The sequence below is a fragment of the Rosa chinensis genome, chromosome 2 (assembly GCF_002994745.2).
Source record: "Rosa chinensis cultivar Old Blush chromosome 2, RchiOBHm-V2, whole genome shotgun sequence".
NCBI lineage: Eukaryota > Viridiplantae > Streptophyta > Magnoliopsida > Rosales > Rosaceae > Rosa > Rosa chinensis.
In genome coordinates this window covers 25,528,668-25,550,694 of record NC_037089.1, presented here as the reverse complement: position 1 = coordinate 25,550,694, position 22,027 = coordinate 25,528,668, and the positions used below count along the sequence as shown (strand labels likewise).

At 36.5% G+C, this 22,027-nt stretch overlaps 2 protein-coding genes across 2 annotated transcripts; one reads left to right on the top strand and one right to left on the bottom strand.

Moving 5' to 3' along the window:
• Positions 1-1,127: 1,127 nt before the first annotated feature.
• Positions 1,128-6,403, bottom strand: LOC112189925 (cyclin-dependent kinase C-1). Its single transcript, XM_024329307.2, has 12 exons — positions 6,120-6,403; positions 5,034-5,115; positions 4,744-4,834; positions 4,609-4,638; positions 4,368-4,477; positions 4,177-4,249; positions 3,949-4,069; positions 3,718-3,835; positions 2,931-3,070; positions 2,719-2,776; positions 2,169-2,239; positions 1,128-1,856 (listed from the first exon to the last, which is right to left on the bottom strand). Exons 1-12 carry the CDS (start codon positions 6,227-6,229, stop codon positions 1,376-1,378), a joined length of 1,485 nt encoding a protein of 494 aa, XP_024185075.1. The 5' UTR covers positions 6,230-6,403; the 3' UTR covers positions 1,128-1,375.
• Positions 6,404-8,515: 2,112 nt separating this feature from the next.
• Positions 8,516-19,241, top strand: LOC112186041 (calmodulin-binding transcription activator 3). The gene is made up of 13 exons (XM_040514175.1): positions 8,516-8,815; positions 10,585-10,704; positions 11,758-11,873; positions 12,811-12,899; positions 13,108-13,150; positions 14,147-14,351; positions 14,513-14,602; positions 14,746-15,062; positions 15,337-15,849; positions 16,029-16,720; positions 17,303-17,861; positions 17,995-18,318; positions 18,985-19,241. Exons 1-13 carry the CDS (start codon positions 8,776-8,778, stop codon positions 19,087-19,089), a joined length of 3,213 nt encoding a protein of 1,070 aa, XP_040370109.1. The 5' UTR covers positions 8,516-8,775; the 3' UTR covers positions 19,090-19,241.
• The last annotated feature ends 2,786 nt before the right edge of the window (positions 19,242-22,027 follow it).

Here is a 22,027-nt window from a genome sequence, read left to right as displayed (position 1 = left end):
ATTGATTTTTTTATAGAACTAATTTTTGTATTACATTATACAACTTGAATGGTTGGATTAGAAAATTAAAATAATAACATGCATTAATCATAAGAGAGGGTGAATAACTGAATATGCTGCTTCACCCCAAGGGTGAACCTGAGAATTGGAATCTCTTTTGATATTTAAGGAATATTAGACAAGACAAACATTTAAGGAAAGATTTATTTCCTCATGTGAAAATATTGGCAGTGTACCTAACAAAACTGTTACTCGAAGGGTATACAATTCCTTGAAGTTTTAGGATTTAGCTTTTTGGTAAGCGGTAAGCAATACTATTGATTATTGTCATAATCTAACACGTAATAATTCCTCCTGAATACTGTGGATTATTAACTTAGTAATATTCATCTGAAAATGAACCATACCACCATGTCACACTACAACCCTCAGGAATGTTTAGGCTTCTAAAGAAGTTTCAGGGACGACCGGAAGACTTTATTAAAAGGTAAACTTTGAAGCCGTTAGCCGCGGTGGGTTGGGGTCCATCATACATTATGTGCTTGGAAACCCTCTAGCGAACATTATATAGGTTTGAGCCTTGCAAATGCATTTAAAGATTTCAGATTTTCAATGATTACGGCGTTTAACTTACATTTTAGTTTTGGATTTTATTCTTGCTTAGCAACAAGTTTACGATTTTGTGTTTTGGTCGACTTAGGATAAATAAAAGATGATATTATTACTATATATAAGTACCAAAGCTATCATAGAGAGCATGATCATTTTTAATCTTGCTCAAGGAAAAGTATGTCTGCAGTATGCATCTGCTGCTGCATAGAGAATTATCCATGTTTACTCCTACTAATCATAGGAAATGGTGCTTGTGAGGCTGAGGGTGGAGGTCCAAGCTCAATTACCAAGTCCGTGATGGTAATGTATGTTCTCAGCTGCCAATCATGTCACATCCGAATAAGGAAATGGTCTCACTGGAGAAATATTTTCGATATTGGTTATGCTGTCTAAGCCTTTTCTTTCCCTTTTTTCCCATCTCAGCTTTTTTTTTTTTTCATCTTCATTCAAACTGTGCGGCAAATCATGACCCGACCGAAACATAGCTATAGTACGTTTATGAATGAAACAAACAATAACCAAGGAAATTAAATATATGAAGCTTAACTTTACAAAAACAGCATTGTTATCTACAGTCATAACTCATAAACGAGTTAAGAGTTTACTTCAATTTATCAGTAAATGAAAACTGTTGAAGGCAAAGAGGTCAAACAAATGCCTCAAAATTGAATGATTCACAGAAGATTTAGGTCTATGCAAATAAAATCTATATAGCTAAACATATTTGTTAGTATAATTTTCTGATTCGGATCATTAGTTACTCTTACTGCCGGCCATACTGTTGACTCCGATTATTCAGACCTCTACCAGGAGCAGGACCTCCATACTGACTAGTTTGGGAATAGTTAGGAGGACCAACTCCGTAACCACCGGGGGGACCTCTAGGACCAGAAGCTGGCATACTGCTGCCATTATATTGTGGAGCCCGTCCTTGAGGTGGATATGGTTCACCACTGTATCCTCCAACATGACCTCCACGGCTTGGGTTGTAAGCCCCACTCTGATTCCTAGGAGGGTACATGCTTGGACCTCCAGGAGGAGCAGGATGCTTTCCATAGGGGTGGTGACTAGGTCCAGCAGAAAATGATGGCTGTGTATCTTTCATTTGATGAGGCTCTGTATGTTGATAGGGAGGCAGGCGACCATGTTGTAATCTTGGTCTCTTGTTTTGTTCTTCAAGTTGTCGCTGTTCCTGCTTCCTTTTCTTTGTTTCAAACTCATGTGATGATTCATACTTGGGCAGGCTGTATGACAAAGGTAACACAATTATGGATACTATTCAAGTAGAAGAGAAGCCTGAAACCATTAACATCTCAGAAAAGACCCAAATGGCGAACAAACAAATTCCCACCTAACAGGCCAAACACCACCCAACCCAACCAAAAAAAGGAAAGAAGTGCTAATTTGAAAAACCCAAATATACATGAGATTTTAGCAAAATAGAAGATGAGAATCCTCGCTAAAGGTGAGGATTGTTCATGAGTGGACACCTCTCATGAACACCTATTTAATAAAGTCAATGGTAACAAAAAGAAAACTTGAAATATCAAACACACCTCTTCGGATCACAGGGTAAAGGATCAACCCAGAAATACTCTGCATCCAGTGCTTGCTTTGCAGACCATCTCTATGTAGCAGGATACAAGCAGATAAGAAGGAAAAAGTTATAAAAAGCACCCAAGATAACAACACAGTGGCGTACTGCAAAAGTAAGAGTGCAGGTCAATCTGCATCAACAAATTAAGTCCTTAAAATAGCAGCTAACATGGCTGAAAAGTTTGATTCACGGTTAGTGATGTTTCAAAGTGTTTGTCAATATACAAAATTAGATTCCTTAAATAAAGCCTATTGACGCACTTTATGATTAATTCAAAACTTGTACCTGGCCTTCAAACAAATATTCAGCTCAATAACTCAGTATTTGTTTGAATTCAGGTTTCAAACCAAAAGAATGATATCAAACCATGCCAGTGCAACTGCTAGTGACGTATCAGATGCTAAAGAAAATATTTCAATCATTAATAAGAAAATATGAAAATGCCCAACATAATTGATACATGATATAATTATGGCGGTGAGTTTATATAAACCAAACTCAAGTAATACCTGATTTGGATCAAGAGTTAACAAGTGGTCCAGTAAATCAAGAGCATGGCAGTCAAAACTGTAGTGCAAAAAAGAAAAAATGGGTGAACTCATCAGTAGTTTATAGCACGCTTTTTTCTTTTTAGTTTCTTATTTTTATTTTTTTATCAAATGCTTATAGCAGGTTATTATTTAACTATAGCACAGGAGAAGCTCATCAATTTTTTATTTACCGTCTGAAACGTTCCCTGACTCGTCGCTTCAGGGGCCTTGGTGGCTTGAAATTGTTATAAAAATAATATTTTGAAACACCAGGCCAGTTGTTCTCATCAGGTGATCCACAAAGCTCAAATATCTTGTTCAGTTGGTCAGGCTACAATAAATACAAAGAAATAAATATTTAAAAAAGAAGCCTCAGGAAGAACAAAAATGCTGTCAATTTTTGTGATTATTTGATAAAAAGTCCTACACCCCCATGTCTAAGAATAGGAATCAAAATGTTATATATGCTGGTATGCAATATCATATCAAGGCCACATGTGGCTGACCACCTCAAGGCCAACAAGGCCATCATTTTGAGGTCTCCCTTCAAGGCCACATAAATATTTCGACCAATGGACACAATTGAAATTCTACTGAACTGAATCTACTGAATACTAATAGTCATGACTGGCCACCTAAAAAATTTCACATGAAAAACCATTCCTAAATAATTACATCCTCTAATATGTTACAGCAAGATGCCAATTTTATACGCAGGAAGTGGATGCCACAAAACTTGCTTCGTTTACATCCTAAGCATAGCTGCCCCTTGACAAATTTATAATTTAAAATGCATATTTACCTCAAAAGAACGGCCTAAAACTAATTTGTTTCAGTAAAATATTGTCACTAAAAAAAAATTTTAAAAAGAGCTGAGGCAATCCATAATCAATTGAATTAAACCTCAGGCTATAGTTCTGCAATACTAAATCATCAATTTAATTATCAGTCTAAAAGATAATATGAAAGGTGTCTTACTTCAGTTCTTCCTTGCAAAATTGGTGAACCATTCAGAAGTTCAGCAAAGATGCAACCAACAGACCACATGTCGACAGCTGGTCCATACTTTGTAGCTCCAAGCAGCAACTCTGGGGGCCTGCTCCAATCATCTCAATTTATCTACTAACTAAAATGGCACATAATCTTTGAAAGAATGAATCCTTTAGAAACATGAGAATTTATCATGGTAATTGTGAAGTATGCTTTTACCTATACCACAAGGTAATAACACGATTTGTAAGCTGCCCATCATGGTTGGTAGCAAAGGATTTTGCGAGCCCAAAGTCTGCTAGCTTCAATTTTCCCTCATTATCTAACAAAAGATTAGAACCTGCAACAAAAGGTTTTGTTCAGATTGGGACATTGCCTGAGTTGCAAAAGATTTAATGATCAAATCCAACTAAGGATATGGCAAAACTTTTTTTGGGTGAAACTAACCTTTCATGTCGCGATGAAGTACTTGATTAACATGACAGTAATGAAGCCCCGTTAACAACTGCTTCATATAACACTGAGGAATAAAAGGTGAAAAAAATCTTTAGGTACTTGGCGTAACAAAAAACATCCTATGAAAAAGTAAGAACATATAGCACCTTGAGACCCAAAAAAAAAAAAAAAACACATTGTACCTTTATCTGGGGAATTGAAAATCTAACTCCAGGACGATCAGCAAGGCCTGTCAAATCATGATCCATATACTCAAAAACCATATAGATGCCACCCTCAAGCTTTTTACTATCTGTAATCGACAAAACACATGTTAGAACTACCACCTGCATGTAATGAGAATTTAGGTACAAGTGAAACTCTCAAAGCAGGTCATTATATGGATCACAGGCATTACATAACTAAATAACAGTATTTTCTTACCTTGATTCTCTTGATCATTCTTTTCAGGACCTTGAAAACAGAAACAAATTATGGAAAACTATCAGCAAAAAAATCAAAGAAATTGTTTAAAATTTGTAAAACGAGGTAATTATTGAACATATGAAAGTAAACTACCTGCAGAAGTTACAATCTCTTTCAGCTTAATAATATTTTCGTGATGAAGCTTCTTCAGAAGCTTAATTTCCCGAATTGCTGTAATAGGAAACTGCATGAACAAAGCAAAAAATTCAAGACAATTAAAGTAAGATGTGAAATGAGTCTGCTCCTCTGTGAGTGCATGTTGGTCTGGGAGTTTGTAAAAGGGTTGCACTGTAATAACAATAGCTCTCACATAAATTGAAATCAATTGTGCTACATTGTAATTTTATATAACAATACCACATGGTAATTGAAAGGACACATACCCCTTCTTTTTCATTATCCATACGTATCCTTTTCAAAGCAACAATTTCACCAGTTCTGATTTCTCTGGCCTTGAATACTTGGCTGTAAAAACATGCATGATTGAAAAGGAGAAAGAAAGTAAGCATAACCACCAATGTGCTTTCACTTATTATTAAGTCAAAGAAGAATAAACTTGTTTCTTCATTTTAACCATAGAAATCTATCTTTCCTTGAATTCCCCTGACTGTATCTTTTAGTACTTCCCACATAAAGGAATCTTGAATTTACACAAACTTGATTTCCTTTTCAGTTGTTCCTCTCCTTTTCTCTCTCTCTTTTTTTTTTGGTGTTTGGTGGGGGGGGGGGGGGTTGGGTTGTAGAGGGACTGTCTTTCATGTACACCAGAAAATGTGATCATCCCCATTGAAAATGAGTGAGAAAAACAACAAGCAAAGAACCTCTGATCCAACATAGTAACCAATCACACAAAAGCAAAGATCAGGAACAAGAAAAAAAAAAAACTCCCCCTCTAACCTCTTCTTTCCCAACACCTTGCGGACCATACCTAATCATAAAACTAACACGAGATGCAAATTTTTTCCAGAATCATCAAGTCTATCTAAACATCATCCGCCTGCCCCAACACGAAAACTAAAAATCCTGATCAATCATACCATCAAGACAGCTACTTTTTCTAATTTCCTTCAATCCTATCACCATTTAAGCACCAATCTTTCTCTCATGTAACATTCCACTCCACTAATAGAATAACACACATTCCAATACCCATTAAACACTAATCTCCTCCCACTAAACAATAAAACCACCTCCACACTCCCCTTCAATCAACTATCATCTATTGTAATTACATCAAGGTAACCAGAATAGACAACAAAGACACAAGCTTTTGATAACCATAATCGCAGAGAGGCCAAGAAAGTTTTACAGTTTAGGGTTAAGAAGATTTCGAATTCACATGAACGATTGATCACCACCATGAACCATTCACAAATTCAATTCCTAATAAACGTAAAAGGCCAATCTTGAATTGGTAAAGGAAAGAAGGAAGAGAATGCAGAGAGGGAGGGAGAGAGAGAGAGGCTTACCCATACATGCCGGCGCCGATTTGCTTGATTTTCTCGAAGCAATCGGCGCTGCGAGAGCCCCAGGTGGGCAGCTCTTCGGTGTTGATCTGCCCAAATGCCGCCGTGGTCATCGGAGCAAAGCCCAAAGAAGGAAGAAGAAATCGAATTTGGGATGGCCGGGTTTGGGATTTGCCGCTTTTGAAACGGGCACGCGCGGGCAGGGTTTAGGACGCTCTCTCTTATATTTTAGAGGAAATCCTAAAGCGCACAATTGATTAACTTCATGACGAAGAAAATGATTGTTATCTTACTTTTTGAAAAGCATAAGCCGATTAGGATGACATGACGATTTATGTAACGCAACTATGCACGCTTGGGGTACAGATATTACGTTCCCTCTGATGTAGCAAAACTTAATGAATAATAATATATGCGTGGGGATGAGCCTCCTAGCTTGACTGGATTTCAAACTCTATTTATATAAAAAAAAAACATAAAAAAGAAAAAAAAAAAAAAAGCCGATTAGAAATTCTAGTCACGATTGTCCTCAATTGCATCCCTAATTCAAATGTGTTCCTGAATCATCTTAGAGGCTTGGCTCGACTATACCCTATTGTAGTTGCGATGATTCGATCATTGCCCTCAACTACAACCCTAATCTTCGAGGCATCCCTCAATTCCTATCAACATTTGGTTTTTCGACATTCGATCTAAGTAAGATATCAACCTCTCTAATCTTCAGGCATATCTTCCCAAGTTATATACAGCTTGACTTTCTCATTTTACTCTAATGGCTTTATAAGGTTTGCAAACTGTGAGCTAAGCCTTCACCAAAAAAGAACGATAATAAGTAATGCTTTATCCGAAATAGATTGTGCTCATTTGACCGCAATGCTACTAATGCCATCTTTTTAGATCAACGTTGTAAGAATAGTGAATACCTAAATCCTAATTACACAACTTTGGTAGTGTAATTTATTTAAAAGTGGTATATCATCTCATGCGATATTGGTGATTTTGCTTAAGGGGCCAACGTGTTTGTCCATTTGGAATTAGGTTGTGTGCTAGTAATTATGACCTTGTGTTATTGCTAGTTACGAATCTTCAAGTTCACATATAGAGAAAGTTGTCGAATCTGGACAGGGAAATTCAAGGGCTAGCGGCCCTTATTTTTTGGGGTTAAGACACCACAAAAGTCAAGACTTATAGCGTGGCATCTTTATTAGGTCTATGGTTTTGTACTTTTTGTTTCTTGCGTCTGCACCAATGACCAGTCAATATGTGCATGTGATATTACTGTCGTCTGATTAAATCACATGGAGAATAATAAGGTAGTTTTATTTTTTATTTTTTTTTATGACAGAATAGTAAAGTAGTTGTTTGAATTTACTTATTTCATTTATTTTTATCTACTATTAAATCTAAATCTAATAATAGTTGAGCACAAGTGCACAATTGGGCAAAAAATTCACTAAATATGTAAAAATGACTCATTACTGAGGTAACAACTTGAACATACTGACATACTAGGATGAGATATTATGTATAATTATGCTCGATTATGAAAAAATGACACAATTCCCTCAATAAATAGCAATAATAAATAAACTTCAAGAAAAAAAAAAAACATTACACGGGCATATATAGTCGTAGCCCGATCTCATGGACTAGGATATAGACTTGTAGTGAGATTCCTATAAAGTAATCAATACAATAAGCTAAGCTATCCTATATGATAAGCTAAGGCTCAGTTTAGGATAGCTTAGCTTAAATCATATTGAGCTGTAGTTTTTAGATTATAAAAACTGTTTTTTACCAACTTCTATAAGCATCAGTTTAATGATGCAATTTTTGAAATAAGCTGTTTTATTTAATTTTACCAAACACCTTTTACTACTTAATTTAAAAGTTAAACAGCTTTTCACACAGCATAAACTATGTCAAGCTGGAATTATGTCATCTGAGGAACATCATTACCCTATACTATCCAAGAACCGAAACTCAACACACTATTCTTAAGCCCTAGATGTATCCAAGTTTATCGACATCACCATAGTCTGTCCACAGAGATGGAATGAACTAGCTAGGAAGGCCAACATAGTTCAGACTTCAGACCCACCAAACTAAGATCACGATCCATTTCAGCCATACACGGTTTGCTTGAACATTCTGCTCCCCCTGCCCTATCACCCATGTGACCTATTGCCAGGTACATTTAATACAACACTCGTAAGAAGTTAAGAACAGTACACGCCCCCCCCCCCAGAAATCTAGGACAAAAAGGAAGCGGGGAGGCAAAGTCCGAAACCGAGTCAATTTGACTGCCCAAAAAAAAAAAAAAAGAAAAAAAAAAAAGGGGATTTGCCCTGTATGGACGTCAAAAAAGGTGGGCCAAGGTATATAATCGTCACCCAGTGGCCTTCCATTTGTGCTTCATTTCTACCTTCCTCAGAAGCTTCCTGCTTTCTTTTGGCTACGACTATTTTCGCCCAACTTTCCTTTTACTTTGAAATCGCACAAATTTCACACCTTTTCTTCCCCAATCTTAAATCTTTAGTTACCTCAACCTTCAGATCAAAGGCCACCGAGTTACAGGGACGTGTTGGTCTTATCTGCTATCTGGTTGGTTGGTTCTGGGAGTGATAACACTGTGATTATTACAATCCGCAACGAGCTCATGTCGGATACCAAGCGCTATGGTCTTGGAAATCAATTAGGTCAGTTCGATGTTTTTGTTCACCGATTTTGTAAAAAGTCTAGTTCTTGTGGATTTTTGTGGTTTTGTTATTTGTTTATGTGAGTTTTTGATGGAAATTGAATTCTGGGTAGGTGTGTTCTTGTCTTAATTTCAGTGTTAAAAAGTGGGATTCACTAGTAATCGTATTTCTGTGTTTCTTTGTATTATTATTATTATTTTTTTTAAAAAAATTTTATTGTTGTTATTTTATTTGTCAACTGAAACAAGGTTACAAGTATGATAGGAGTGTTCATGGGTTTGATCAACTGGATTGAATTTGGGGCAGGAAGTAGGAGGAAAACTCTACTAGAAAAACGAGTATTATATGATATATTTGATGAAAGGAAGCTTGATGTTGTTACCTATGGGTGTCAACTGGGCAAGCATCCCTGATTTAGGCTTCAGTTTGCTGTCAGTGGGAAGATTTGCGTCTGATTTAACCATAACCATGCTCATTCCCTTTGATTTAACCATGACAATAACTCCCTTTTCTTCAAATTTCATTCCTGACGCGGCGTGGACTGTGTTTTTCTGATCAATGTAAAAACTGAGCTTCGCCTTGTGTCGACTATGACAGCCCCATTTAGGAACATCAATCTTTAGTACTGTGGACTGTTGAACTATCAAACTACAATGCTTGAGTTATGCAGGATGCGCAACACTAGGCTTTGCTTATCTTCCTTCGAAAGAAAGCCTTCACTCTGACAAAAATATCTTGATCTTTATACAAGGTTGTGGAAAAGAATAATTAATCTAATGCGGCCAAGTAACTTTGTCCATCTAATTTAACTCTACTGTTTATTCAAGTTTATGTCCTGTCTAAGTACAAATTTGAATAATATACGTCAATGAACTTCGGGTAGTATCATGAAAGATCTAAGTATCTAAGATGACAGCTTCCTAGTACCTATTTAAAATGATAGCGGTCAGATCCATCTGCAGCTTTCCGCTTGCATATCTACTCAGCACTTGCACAGCTTCTGTTGCGCAGCTAGATCTGGGTTGACTCAGTATCGATAGTAGCAAATAGCTCGTACTAACTCATAATTAAAAAAAAAAAAAAAAAAAAAAACTGCTTTCACTTCTTTGAAGTTGTCAAGTCATCCGCTGGGTCATTCCCAGCCCAAGGGGTGGCCTAATTGGTGTGGCCTGGTTTGGAAGAGATTCACACAGAGACACTCTTGCTATTCGGGATGCTAGTTCTCAGAAATAAATTTCAGGAAATACAACAATGAACGTCCAATCTTCCCAAGTGGCTGTAGAGTGACTGTATTTTCTCCACCTGCCCCAGGCATAGTCATGGATGGCTAAAGGTTCTATTGCTTGTTGGCCTTCCTTAATGGTATTGAGGAAATGGGGTGACAGATCTTCCAATCTTCCTTTAAAGCCTCAAGACATGAAATACAAGATGGATCTTAGAGTTAAGAGCAACTATATTTTGTATGCTATTGGGACCAGTGTTTGTCAGTCTTGGAAACGGACCGAAGTATCTGACAGCCAGCTTCAAATGGTGTTGAATTGCTACTGTAACTTCCCTATGGGCTTCAGCCTTCAATAAACTGGAAAAATAATTCTCATCTCCTGTCAGTCAGAGTAATGGTTTAACTTTATAATGACTAAAAACATTCATCTTGTAAATCATCTTTCTCTTTTACTTTTAAATTGTAAAATCATCAATTATTTCATGCTAGGTTGGTTTGATTATCTCTTATCTATGAATAATTACTAATTGTGATAAATTGGATGCAGATATTCAGCAGATACTTTTAGAAGCTAAACACCGATGGCTACGCCCAGCTGAAATATGCGAAATTCTTCAAAATTATAAAAAATTTCATATATCTTCAGAGCCTGCAAGTACACCACCTGGTATTTTTTTTTTTCTTCATTTTTTTTTTCAGCGGCATTAGATTTGTTGATTAATATTGCTAGTGATGTTCATATGTGCAATTTTTCAAAATTATAAAAAATTTCATATATCGTTAGAGCCAGCAATGCCACCTGGTATGTTTTTTTCAGCGGCATTAGATTTGTCGATTAATATTGGTAATGATGTTCCTTTGCTAGAGGATTAACCAATGCTTTATAAAATCTTTGCTTGGTTTTGCTACATAAATTCTTATCTCTTCTGAAGCCTTGAATGGTATTTCCCAAATTTGGGTCAATCTACTTGAATGTTTTAATGAAAGGTGTGCTCTTGGCTCCACCTTCAACCTAGCCCCTACCCTTGTCCTCTTCTCTTCCTAACAACAATTGTGGTCTGGCATGTCTTTCAACTGTCATATGTGATAGTAGTCCTTGAGAAATTTGTCAACAAACGTTACTGGTTGATCAATGCATCTTGAAACTGTGTAGATCAATGCCTCTTGAAACTGTGCAGACATTTTTTTTGCTTTCATCTTAGATTGTTCTAATTTACAAGATTATCACAATGCTTGCATATTGATAAAGTGTCTGAAATGCTTGGTAAAGTTTTATTGTGTATTCAAAAATAATTTGATTAACATTTTAATCTAACTCTATATTCCATTTGGATGTGCTAGTTACAAGTCTCTGGAAAGTTAGCTACTTATCCTCATAAGGTTTTGACTTGTAATATTATATGATTAAGGAGGGGGAAAGTTTATGCCAGTTGGTGTTTGTGTCAAGAATCAGTTGGGTCGGTTACCGCATTCCTTTTGGCATTGCTCTTTGACATGAGAGCTGTGGTGTTCTGCATAGTTTACGGTTGAATAATATTGGGTTTCGACGGCATAAAAATTTAACACTTAAGACCCAACATTTGCATTTTTCAAGTTATGAAGTTATAAGTGCATTAATTTGGATTGAATGTGTATGCGGCTTGGTTTGATTTGTGTTGGTATAATGTCATTTAGTTTTATATGAAACCTGCCTTGATTTGACACATGTCATTTATTTTAGGTGGATCACTTTTTCTATTCGATCGAAAGGTGCTGAGGTATTTCAGGAAAGATGGTCATAACTGGAGGAAGAAAAAGGATGGAAAGACAGTGAAGGAGGCCCATGAGAGGCTCAAGGTAAGCATCAAATGTGATGTTATAGATTTTACACACATGTTCATATATAACAGATTTAATTGGATTTTTTTTTCACCATTTAGCTATTTTCTGGTTACTATATTCTTTCCATGACCTAAGGAATTTGACATAAAGTTCAAAGACACAAAGACGAAGAGCTATGGTATGAAAGTAACGTGGTACATAATCAGATGAAAGATGTTAGTGCAATTTAATGAGGTGGGCTAAGGCTTAGAGAAACTAAATTGAGTTAGTAAAGTATAACATGGTGAATGGGATTGTATTCGCTTGGAATTTGGTGTAAAACAAAAAAGTTCTAAGTTAAGACTGATACGCTTGTGAGTACTTATGAAGATCTTGGGTGAACTTGAGATTGAGGTCGGTCATTTATCGACTCATCAAAGCGAATGAGTTGAGTTCATGCTCCTATTTCCTAGCAAGCGCTAAGCTTAATCCAAACCTTGAGGCTGGTGTTAGGCTTGAGGTCAGTAAAAATCTAGCCATCCAAGTCTGACCAGTTCAAAGCCAGCATGTTGTGGCTACTTTGCATCCCTATTTGATGCAAACTTATTTAGTAAAAGCAGCACTTACACCAACTGAGGCAGGATGATGCTGATAGAAATTTCTGCTTAGAAAACAGAGGAAAAGAAAGTTGGCTTAAAGTTCATGAGGTAGGCGGGAACATTTGTATGTTAAAGATTGAAAACATTAGGAACATGCTCAACTTTCTGTGATTACTTGCCTTTTGGAAACTTCAAATTGTGTGGCATAAATTCTATTGAGCAGCTAAAAGGTATGTATATAAGCCAGTTCTTAAACAGTTATTGGTAATCTTTCCATAGACAGCCTTTTTTAATTCTTTTAGGCTTGCATCAAGAGTTACTTTGTTACTGTTCTATAGTTAGAGTCATCAAATAATAATTGTATATCCTTTCAGGCTGGAAGTGTTGATGTGTTGCACTGCTACTATGCCCATGGAGAAGACAATGAAAATTTCCAAAGACGCAGTTATTGGATGCTTGAAGAGTGAGTTTTAATTTGTATATGCACAATGTTATTTGAGGCTAAGCATTGCACTACTCTCTATGTCTGCATCTACAAGCATAATCCCGAAGGGTGCCTTCTTATTTCAACATGTACATTTATAAAAGTTGAAGAAGAAAATTTTACTAACCATGCTAATGAAATTGTGAAAACTTGTCATGATGTCTTACCTACTTGACCTCTCCTGCAGGGACCTCTCGCACATTGTTCTCGTCCACTACCGGGAAGTAAAGGTAATGCTTTATTCTATAATTTCATTGAATTGAGATCTTTGTCAGGGTTCAAATTATGTAGGAGTTGTTATTATAAGAAAGACCAAACATTGTATATGCAGTTACAATGCATACCACCAGGCACGTATCTTTCGCTATGGTGATTTGGCTCCAATACATTATTCATGTTTGAATCAATGTGGAAAAGTACTACTAAATTAAGCAGTGTGTGTTTAAAGGATCATAAAAAAGAAAAGGAAAAATAGATGTTCCCTCTTAAGGGTCGGCCTTGGTAAAAGTTGATCCCTTTGCTTGGACAGAATCAATCTCAAATAAATGAAAGAAACCTCACATTCTTGCAATCCATAGTCCAGAACTTGTAATTTTTTTTTATAAGTCCTATTTCGTTAGAAAGAGCAAATGGATGAAGGAAAGAGAAAGTGCGAGGATTCATTAATAAACCAGATCACCTAATTATATTTTTCATTTCTTTTAGATTTTGAAGAAGTGGTTGTCCCTGATATACATTATAATCCAAATGACTGTTTACTTCTCTTTTTATACTGTACCTAGCCCAAAGTCCATGCTCCTTTGGTATGTTATTTATTCATTCTGACATTCTAGAATAAAAATTTGAGGGTATTCAGCCATTCAAATATTTGATACTTCTGGGTAGTGAGAATTTGCTTATAATGATGGGAAGCTTGATTAAGTTTTAATTTAAATTCAATAATCGTACTCCATAATGTGCATGGGCTCAATGCTAAACCCGAATGTCTTATTAATGGACTTGGTTCTTATGCTCAGGCTAGCTAGCATTTGACAGTAGAATTTTGGTCCATTGTTTTGATCCTTTATGCACTTTAATATATCTAGTGCTTAGAATTGTGTTAAAAAAAAAAAAAATATTGTAAGACCTTAAATACTATATTATGTTAAGTTTTTTTTATCTTTTATTTTATAATTTTTTTTATTTCTCTTATGGATATTCATCTTGAATTTTTGTAATTTGATCAGGGAAATAGGACAAATTTCAATCATGTTAAAGAGACTGAAGGTATTCCCTATTCCAATGGCGCTGAAGAAATTGCCCGCCAGTCTGAGATGGAGAACTCTGTTTCTTCTAGTTTCAATCCAAGTAGTTACCAAATGCATTCTCAAGTTACGGACGCGACAAGCTTGAGTAGTGCTCAGGCGTCAGAGTTCGAAGATGCTGAATCAGGTGCTTGTTGTCCATGGACTCATGCATTGTTTTTCTGCTATAAATATTTTGGAACAATTTGCAGTTTGTTACAAAGTTGTTGATTGTTTCCATCAGTTGTATTCTTCTTCCACCTTTATCTTGTAGTTATTGATTTTAACCTAACATGATATGCAATGCAGCATTTTATAACCAAGCAAGTTCCCGGTTGCAGCCTGTGGCTGAGAAAATTAATTCTGAGTTCTCTGATGCATACTATCCTGCATTCTCAAGTAAACTTGATTCCACAAATTCTTTTAGATATATATATATATATATATATATATATATATATTGTCTTTTATCAAATTTTAATTAGCTACTATTTGTTAAGTTTAATGGCATACTGACTTGATAGTAAAATTGTTGATTATAGATGATTTTCAAGAAAAGTTGTCAACCATTCCTGGGGTGGATTTTAGCTCACTCTCTCAAGCATATAAGAGGGAAGATAGTATTGATGCTGGAGATATCTATGAGCCCAGGAAAGATCGTGAATTTGCATTATGGGACGATATGGAAAACAGTGCTGCTGGCATTCAATCTTTTCAGTCATCATTTTCAGCAACACATTCTGATACAATGGGAAGCTTTCCTAAGATTGAGACGATTGGGCATCTTTATACAGACAGTTTTGATAAAAGGGTTGTGTATGGGACTGAAAATAGACCAAAGGTCCAACAAAGTTGGCAGGTGAGAGCAGTTTATATGCATGTTTGTGTAACAATTTTCGAGGATGGTAGAGACTTATGGAAATCGGATGTTTCATTTACAAGTAATTTAGATGGTTCAGTGATTAATTTTATGCAATACTTGAAGTAATAATTTCCTATTATTCTACATTTGTTAAATCGAGCATATTCAGAATGGAAGAATGTGAAAAGTGCTCCCTTATATGTATTGCTATTACCTCATCAAATTCGTCTATTTGTGTTCAATCGTTGACATTAATTTGGCATGCCAACAGACTTCTGAAGGATCATCAAACTGGCCTATGGATCAGAGCTTGCAATCACATACAGAATACAATGTCACCGCTAAGCTCGATGAAGGAGCCGATACCACTGATTTACTCAAGTCCTTGGGGCCTTTCCTTGTGGATTCAGACAAGCAACATGACCTTCAATTTCATCTTTCACACGCAGATACTATTTCAAAGAGAAATGATAACATTGAGGGAAAAGCTGATCACCCTTCTGCTATTAAGCCTCTGTTGGGATTCGATGATGGTCTGAAGAAGCTCGACAGTTTCAACCGATGGATGAGTAAAGAACTTGAAGATGTGGATGAGCCACAAATGCAGTCCAGTTCTGGAGCCTACTGGGAAACTGTTGAAAGTGAGAATGAAGTTGATGAGTCCAGTGTTCCCTTGCAAGTACGCTTGGATAGCTATATGTTGGGGCCTTCTCTTTCTCATGACCAGCTCTTTAGCATTGTTGATTTCTCACCAAACTGGGCATATGAAAACTCTGAAATCAAGGTAATCCACTATTTAATTTTCCGAACTGCCTGCTCTTGTATCAATGCAACGTTTTGACTGTACATCTGGTCTAGGAGGACAACCAGCGGATTGAAAAAGTGCTGTTGTGTGTTTCACAGTTATATTATAGTTTCTCAAGAATCCTGATATTTCTCATTTATTCTTTTCAATTTATACAGGTTTTGATCACAGGAAAATTTTTGAAAAGTCAACATGCAGAAAGTTGTAAATGGTCATGTATGTTTGGGGAAGTTGAAGTTCCTGCTGAGGTTATAGCAGATGGTGTTCTTCGTTGTTATACTCCCATCCACAAGGCTGGAAGGGTTCCGTTTTATGTGACATGTTCCAATAGGCTGGCTTGTAGTGAAGTAAGGGAATTTGAATACCGGGTAGCCCAAATTCAAGATGTTGATTCTAAAGATTATTACAGTGACTGCTCAAATGAAACACTCAGTATGCGCTTCGGAAAATTATTGTCTTTAAGCTCTACCTCACCTAATTGTGATTCAGCAAGTACGGCAGAGAATTCTGAGTTGACTGCTAAAATTACTTCTATGCTGAAAAATGACAATGATGAATGGGACAAGATGCTACAACTTACGTCAGACGAGGACTTTTCCTTGGAAAGAGTAGAGGATCAGTTGCTTCAACAGTTACTTAAGGAGAAGTTGCATGCATGGCTCTTGCAGAAGCTGGCTGCTGGTGGTAAAGGCCCTAGTGTTCTAGACGAGGGTGGCCAAGGTGTGTTACATTTTGGAGCTGCTCTTGGCTATGACTGGGTCTTACTGCCCACAATAACTGCTGGAGTTAGCGTCAATTTTCGTGATGTGAATGGATGGACGGCACTTCATTGGGCAGCTTTTTGTGGCAGGTGATCATCTTTAACTATTTTTTTTCCTGGTTTCGGCATTTACTTGTTTCCATATTCTGTATTACCGTTGTCCTGGGTTTGAAATGCGGCAAATGCCCCATTTCATAATCTACTGTTTTATCATTAAATGTTACAGTTTATGACTAAAGACGAACTAATGAATGAGAGAAGGAAGAAAGGAACTTGCAGAGTTATTGTAGGAAGAAGAAGTCAAATGAGGTTATAAAATATAGGGTAACTATGCAGTAAATATTCTAGGGAGATTGGGAGAAACAAAGGAAGGAATCTTTTTCTCTAGATATGAAGTATCAGAAGAAAACAATTATTTTTTATAAAAGCCTCAACAATATATCAAAGTGTTGACTTCTCTATATATCACTTCTCTCTGTATATATGGTTGATAAGTTACACAGAATTGCTCAAATATGACCAATCTCAGAATCTTTCATTTAGATTCCCCCCCCCCCCCCCCCCCCCCCGCGGGGAGTCTTCATTGGAGACATTTTATGTTTGTTTCTGAGTTATTTGATTGGTAATTGGTTGGTCTGATATTCTTTGTTTGCTCTCTTAATATTTACTCAGAGAGCGCACAGTCGCTTCTCTCATCTCCCTGGGTGCGGCTCCTGGAGCATTAACAGATCCAACTACCAAATATCCTTCAGGAGAAACACCTGCAGACCTAGCTTCTGAACAAGGACACAAAGGGATTGCTGGATATCTTGCAGAATCTGCTTTGAGTGCCCACCTTGAATCTCTTAATTTGGATCTCAAGAACGGAAATTCGGCAGAGACTTCAGGAACAAAAGCAGTTTCAGGTTCTAGCAGGGATGGGGAATTAACGGATGGGCTTTCCCTGAGGGATTCTTTAACTGCTGTCTGTAATGCGACACAAGCTGCTGCTCGTATTCATCAAGTGTTCAGGGTACAATCTTTCCAAAGGAAGCAGTTGAAAGAGTACGATGGTGATAAATTTGGATTTTCCAATGAACGGGCATTATCACTTATTGCACTCAAGTCACATAAGGCAGGGAAACGTGATGAGCATGTGGATGCGGCAGCAGTACGAATACAAAATAAGTTCCGTAGTTGGAAGGGTAGAAAAGACTATTTGATAATCCGACAACGGATTGTCAAAATTCAGGTATATTGCCTTAATAAGATTTTTTCTCATGTTATATTTTTCAGGCGTTGTATCTTCTTTAAATTCTTGATTAAGCTTTGTTCCTAGTACCAAAACATTGTTGAATTTTGACTTTTATCTTGTTTCGTTATAGGCCCATGTAAGAGGTCACCAGGTGAGGAAAAACTATAGAAAGATAGTGTGGTCTGTCGGAATTGTAGAGAAGATCATCCTGCGTTGGAGAAGAAAAGGAAGTGGGTTGCGTGGGTTCAAGCCAGAACCTGTTACTGAGGGCCCCAGCATGCAAGTTTCATCCACAAAGGATGATGATTATGACGTACTGAAAGAAGGAAGGAAGCAAACAGAGGAAAGGCTGCAAAAGGCACTTGCTAGGGTGAAATCCATGGTTCAGTATCCTGAAGCAAGAGATCAATACCATCGACTTTTAAATGTTGTCACTGAGATTCAGGAAACCAAGGTAAATTAGAGCCTCACTTCTTCCCTGCCCTTTGGCCTTCAATGGGTTAATTTCTTTCTTAGTAATGAAGTATTTACTTCTCTATTGGTGCTTCTGTCCAACATATATACACAGGTACCCATTTAAAGTCTAGGATGAGCTCTAACCAAAGAATATATAATATCTTTTAATGAATTACATATAATATGTAATCAAATGTTATTAAAAGATTTTAAAGTTGGTCTTAATACTGCACTAAATCTTTTAGGTCTTCTCTCCATTGCCCTTTTCTCTTCAAAATGTTGGTGCAAGTTGTTTAGGGATTTAGGTTGTGTTGGGTTTGTAAAATGACACTACTACAGCACTGCTGTTACTACACACTTCACACAAAATAGTCTGTATGTATCAGGGAATGATGAAGCTAAACATGTAATACATAATTGAGAACCCTTTTAGGCATTAAACTCTTAGCTCGTTTAAAATTTTAAGTCTGATACACAAATATTAATGATACTTTTGCTATCAAGAAGCCATATTCTAATTCACTGGATGCAAGAATTCTCAAAATTGTGCAACCAATTATGCAGTTGACATCAGGGGTGCTAGTCATCAATGGTACCTTTGAATGTTTTATGTTATAGGGATCTGAGGGGACTCCTGTTTAATCAAGTCTTATGGATGTTGCAGGTGCTGAATAGTTCAGAAGGGACATCAACTTATATGGATGATGACCTCATAGACATTGAAGCGTTGTTCGATGATGACGTTTTGATGCCTACAGCAGCTTCATAGTGACATTTGGTTCACAAAACCCCCTTGTAAAATCTGATTTGTTAGTTTACTAGATAGTGTCAAGTATCAACAAATGGCTTTGGCTTTTAAATTAAATTTGTCTTGTTAATAGACCTGCAACTGCAATTTATATAACCATCTTTCTAAAGGCTTGTGGTTTGTCTAAAACTCTTGATGCTGTTGTATGTGTAAAAGAGTACTTCTATTATTTTTTTTTTTTCAAATTTTGTTTTTAGCTCTAAAAAAGCATGGATAATGAATCTTCAGGCATCAAAATTGAGAATGTAACGAACTGAAGCTTTGCTATGAAGGTAAAATTGTATCTTGGTTTTGTACCGGGTAGAGCAAAATTTGAGATATGCACCAGCACCATTTTCTATGCCTGGTCAGAGAAGATGATTTAAAAATTTCATGTAATAATCCGAGGTTAAAAAAACAACTTGACACATCTCAGAAAAAGAAGGGGAAAAAAGTGCAACTCTACTGTTAATTCAAAATTTTTTTTTCCTTTTGTAGGGTTAGCCACAACTCAGGGTTGGCCCTATGTTCCTTCTTTTATTCTTATTTTCTGTATTATAGTTTTGGGGAAATGACGTCAGTTCAAAATTTATGTTCACTTAAAAGGACTGTCTTTGAAATACTACAAGGTAAATGAACTCATCGGTGAAGACTGAATTTATAGTTTAAGTTGTTATAGCCATGTAATTGTAATCCACTTGTTTTTCACATTTTTATTAGAAAATCTTTTTATTTTTTATTTATTTATTATTTTACATTTCTGTAAGTTTTCCATAGGATAGCTGGAGTCCGTGAACGAGTTCTATCTAGTAAACCCAATGATTTGAGGTATCGGGGTGCAACGCGCTCTCAAACTTTAAATAGGTAGGACGACGTGATTGCTTTGTTGAGCCACGCCATAGAATTAAGAGATTCAAGTGGACCATTTTTGGTAAGCAAAACTAACGATGCGGGATGAACCAAAAGCCAAGTTATGGTGCCCAACTACGCGTTAACCTATAACTCATAAACGGTGTTGGTCGATGAAGACAAAAGGCCAAAAATAGCATGCACATATGTCAGAGCATCAGTGGTGGAGACTCACTTTTTGGACTCAATTTGGGTCCAAATTAGCTAGAATAGTAATTTGATTCTATTTGAATAGTGTACAAATAAACATATTTTTATTGGGTGCTACAGTGATGTAAGACTTATATTTTGGACTCATATTTTTGGCTGTTTGATTTTACCAAGCAATGAATTTTGGCCATACAATTCAAAAGAAAATTTAAATTGGGTGAGGACCACTCTGTAAAGTATGAACTAATGCAAGCCATAACAGATAGTTGGGCCTCGAAATTTGTGTCCAAACTGACTTAGGTACTTTCTTAGACCAAATCTGATATCACAAACGACTAAATGAGTCTAAAGCAGATTTGAGTCCATTTTTTTCTGACCCCGTACAATCTAATTCGAATAATTCTTAGGTTCACCCTTAGGGTGAATGAGCATATTCACAATCTCTTGCAATTATGGCATAATAATTTTATAATTTTCTAATCCGACCGTTCATGTTGTATAACATAATACAAAGATTAGCTCTGTAACAAGCGAATCAAATTGAAGATATTTTAGTTAGTCATTTTTATGAAACACATGGACAGTTCATCACAATAGTAGTAAGTGTTATTAGAACCATCCATTTGTTTGATTCAATTAGATAATTAAACGATTTCTGATTCGATTGATTTTTTAAGGAGATGATCTTTAAAGGTTTACTTAGGGCTAGTTTGGGATTGCTGTGACTTTAAAAAAAAACTGCTGCTGCTGCTATGTTGTGAGAATAATCAACTGAGAATAAATAGTTTCGTGTTTGGTAAATAATATTTTTAAAAGTATTGTCAGTACATAAAACAACTGTATAACGTATTTTGATCTACAACAGCTTTTAAAAGCAACCTTTGGGCTGCTTCTAAAATCTGATGCTAGTGACCTATAACTTCCAATTAAAGCTGCTTTTTATTTATTTACCAAACACAATAAAATCTAAAATTTTGAACAAAAACTGATTTTTTTTAAAAACGAAGCAATCCCAAACAAGACTTTAAGATATGGACCGTTGGATTATAAATTTATTAAATAAAAATATGTTAATCGACAATGGGAGTGAATATGCTCGTTCACCCTAGGGGTGAACCTAAGAATTGTTCATCTAATTCCTTTGGTTTTGGACCCAAATTTGGGTTCCCACTGCTGATGCTCTAAAGAGAGCTTTGTGATAAAAACACAAAACCAATGTGGTTTCCTTTTAACAACGCGGCCTAGTGACTCATCTCTACATATTGGTTTTTGATTTCAATGCCAAAAACACACACACACACACACACACACACACACACACACTCTCTCTCTCTCTCTCTCTCTCTCTCCATTTATTGGTTCTTAGTGCCTTTCCTTATGGATTCAGTCAAGCAAAATGACGTTCAATTTCATCTTTCAAACACAAAAAATATTCCAAACAGAAATGATAGCATTGAGGCTAGGGAACAGCTGATCAACCATCTACTATTAAGCTCGACAGTTTCAACCGATGGATGAGTGAAGAATTGGAAGATGTGGATGAGCCACAAATGCAGTCCGGTTCTGAGGCCTACTGGGATACTGTTCAAAGTGAGAATGAGGTTGACGACTTCAGTGTTCCCCTCCAAGTACGCTTGGATTGCTATATGCTGGGGCCTTCTCTTTCCCATGACCAGCTCTTTAGCATTGTTGATTTCTCACCAAACTGGGCGTATGAAAACTCTGAGATCATGGTAATCCACTAATTCATTTTCCAAATTACCTGCTCTTATATTAATGCAACTCTTTTTTACTGTACATCTGGTCTAGCTGTCTAGGGGGACAACCAGGGATTCAAAAAGTGCTGCAGTTTGTTTCACTG

Coding starts and splice junctions, on each gene's coding strand:
- LOC112186041 (XM_040514175.1), top strand. CDS start 8,776: ATGTCGGATACCAAGCGCTATGGTCTTGGAAATCAATTAG. Junction 12,900..13,107: donor AGTTATTGGATGCTTGAAGA/GTGAGTTTTAAT, acceptor CCTCTCCTGCAG/GGACCTCTCGCACATTGTTC. Junction 18,319..18,984: donor CTGAGATTCAGGAAACCAAG/GTAAATTAGAGC, acceptor TGGATGTTGCAG/GTGCTGAATAGTTCAGAAGG.
- LOC112189925 (XM_024329307.2), bottom strand. CDS start 6,229: ATGACCACGGCGGCATTTGGGCAGATCAACACCGAAGAGCTGCCCACC. Junction 4,478..4,608: donor GAATGATCAAGAGAATCAAG/GTAAGAAAATAC, acceptor TGTCGATTACAG/ATAGTAAAAAGCTTGAGGGT. Junction 4,250..4,367: donor TTTCAATTCCCCAGATAAAG/GTACAATGTGTT, acceptor TTTATTCCTCAG/TGTTATATGAAGCAGTTGTT.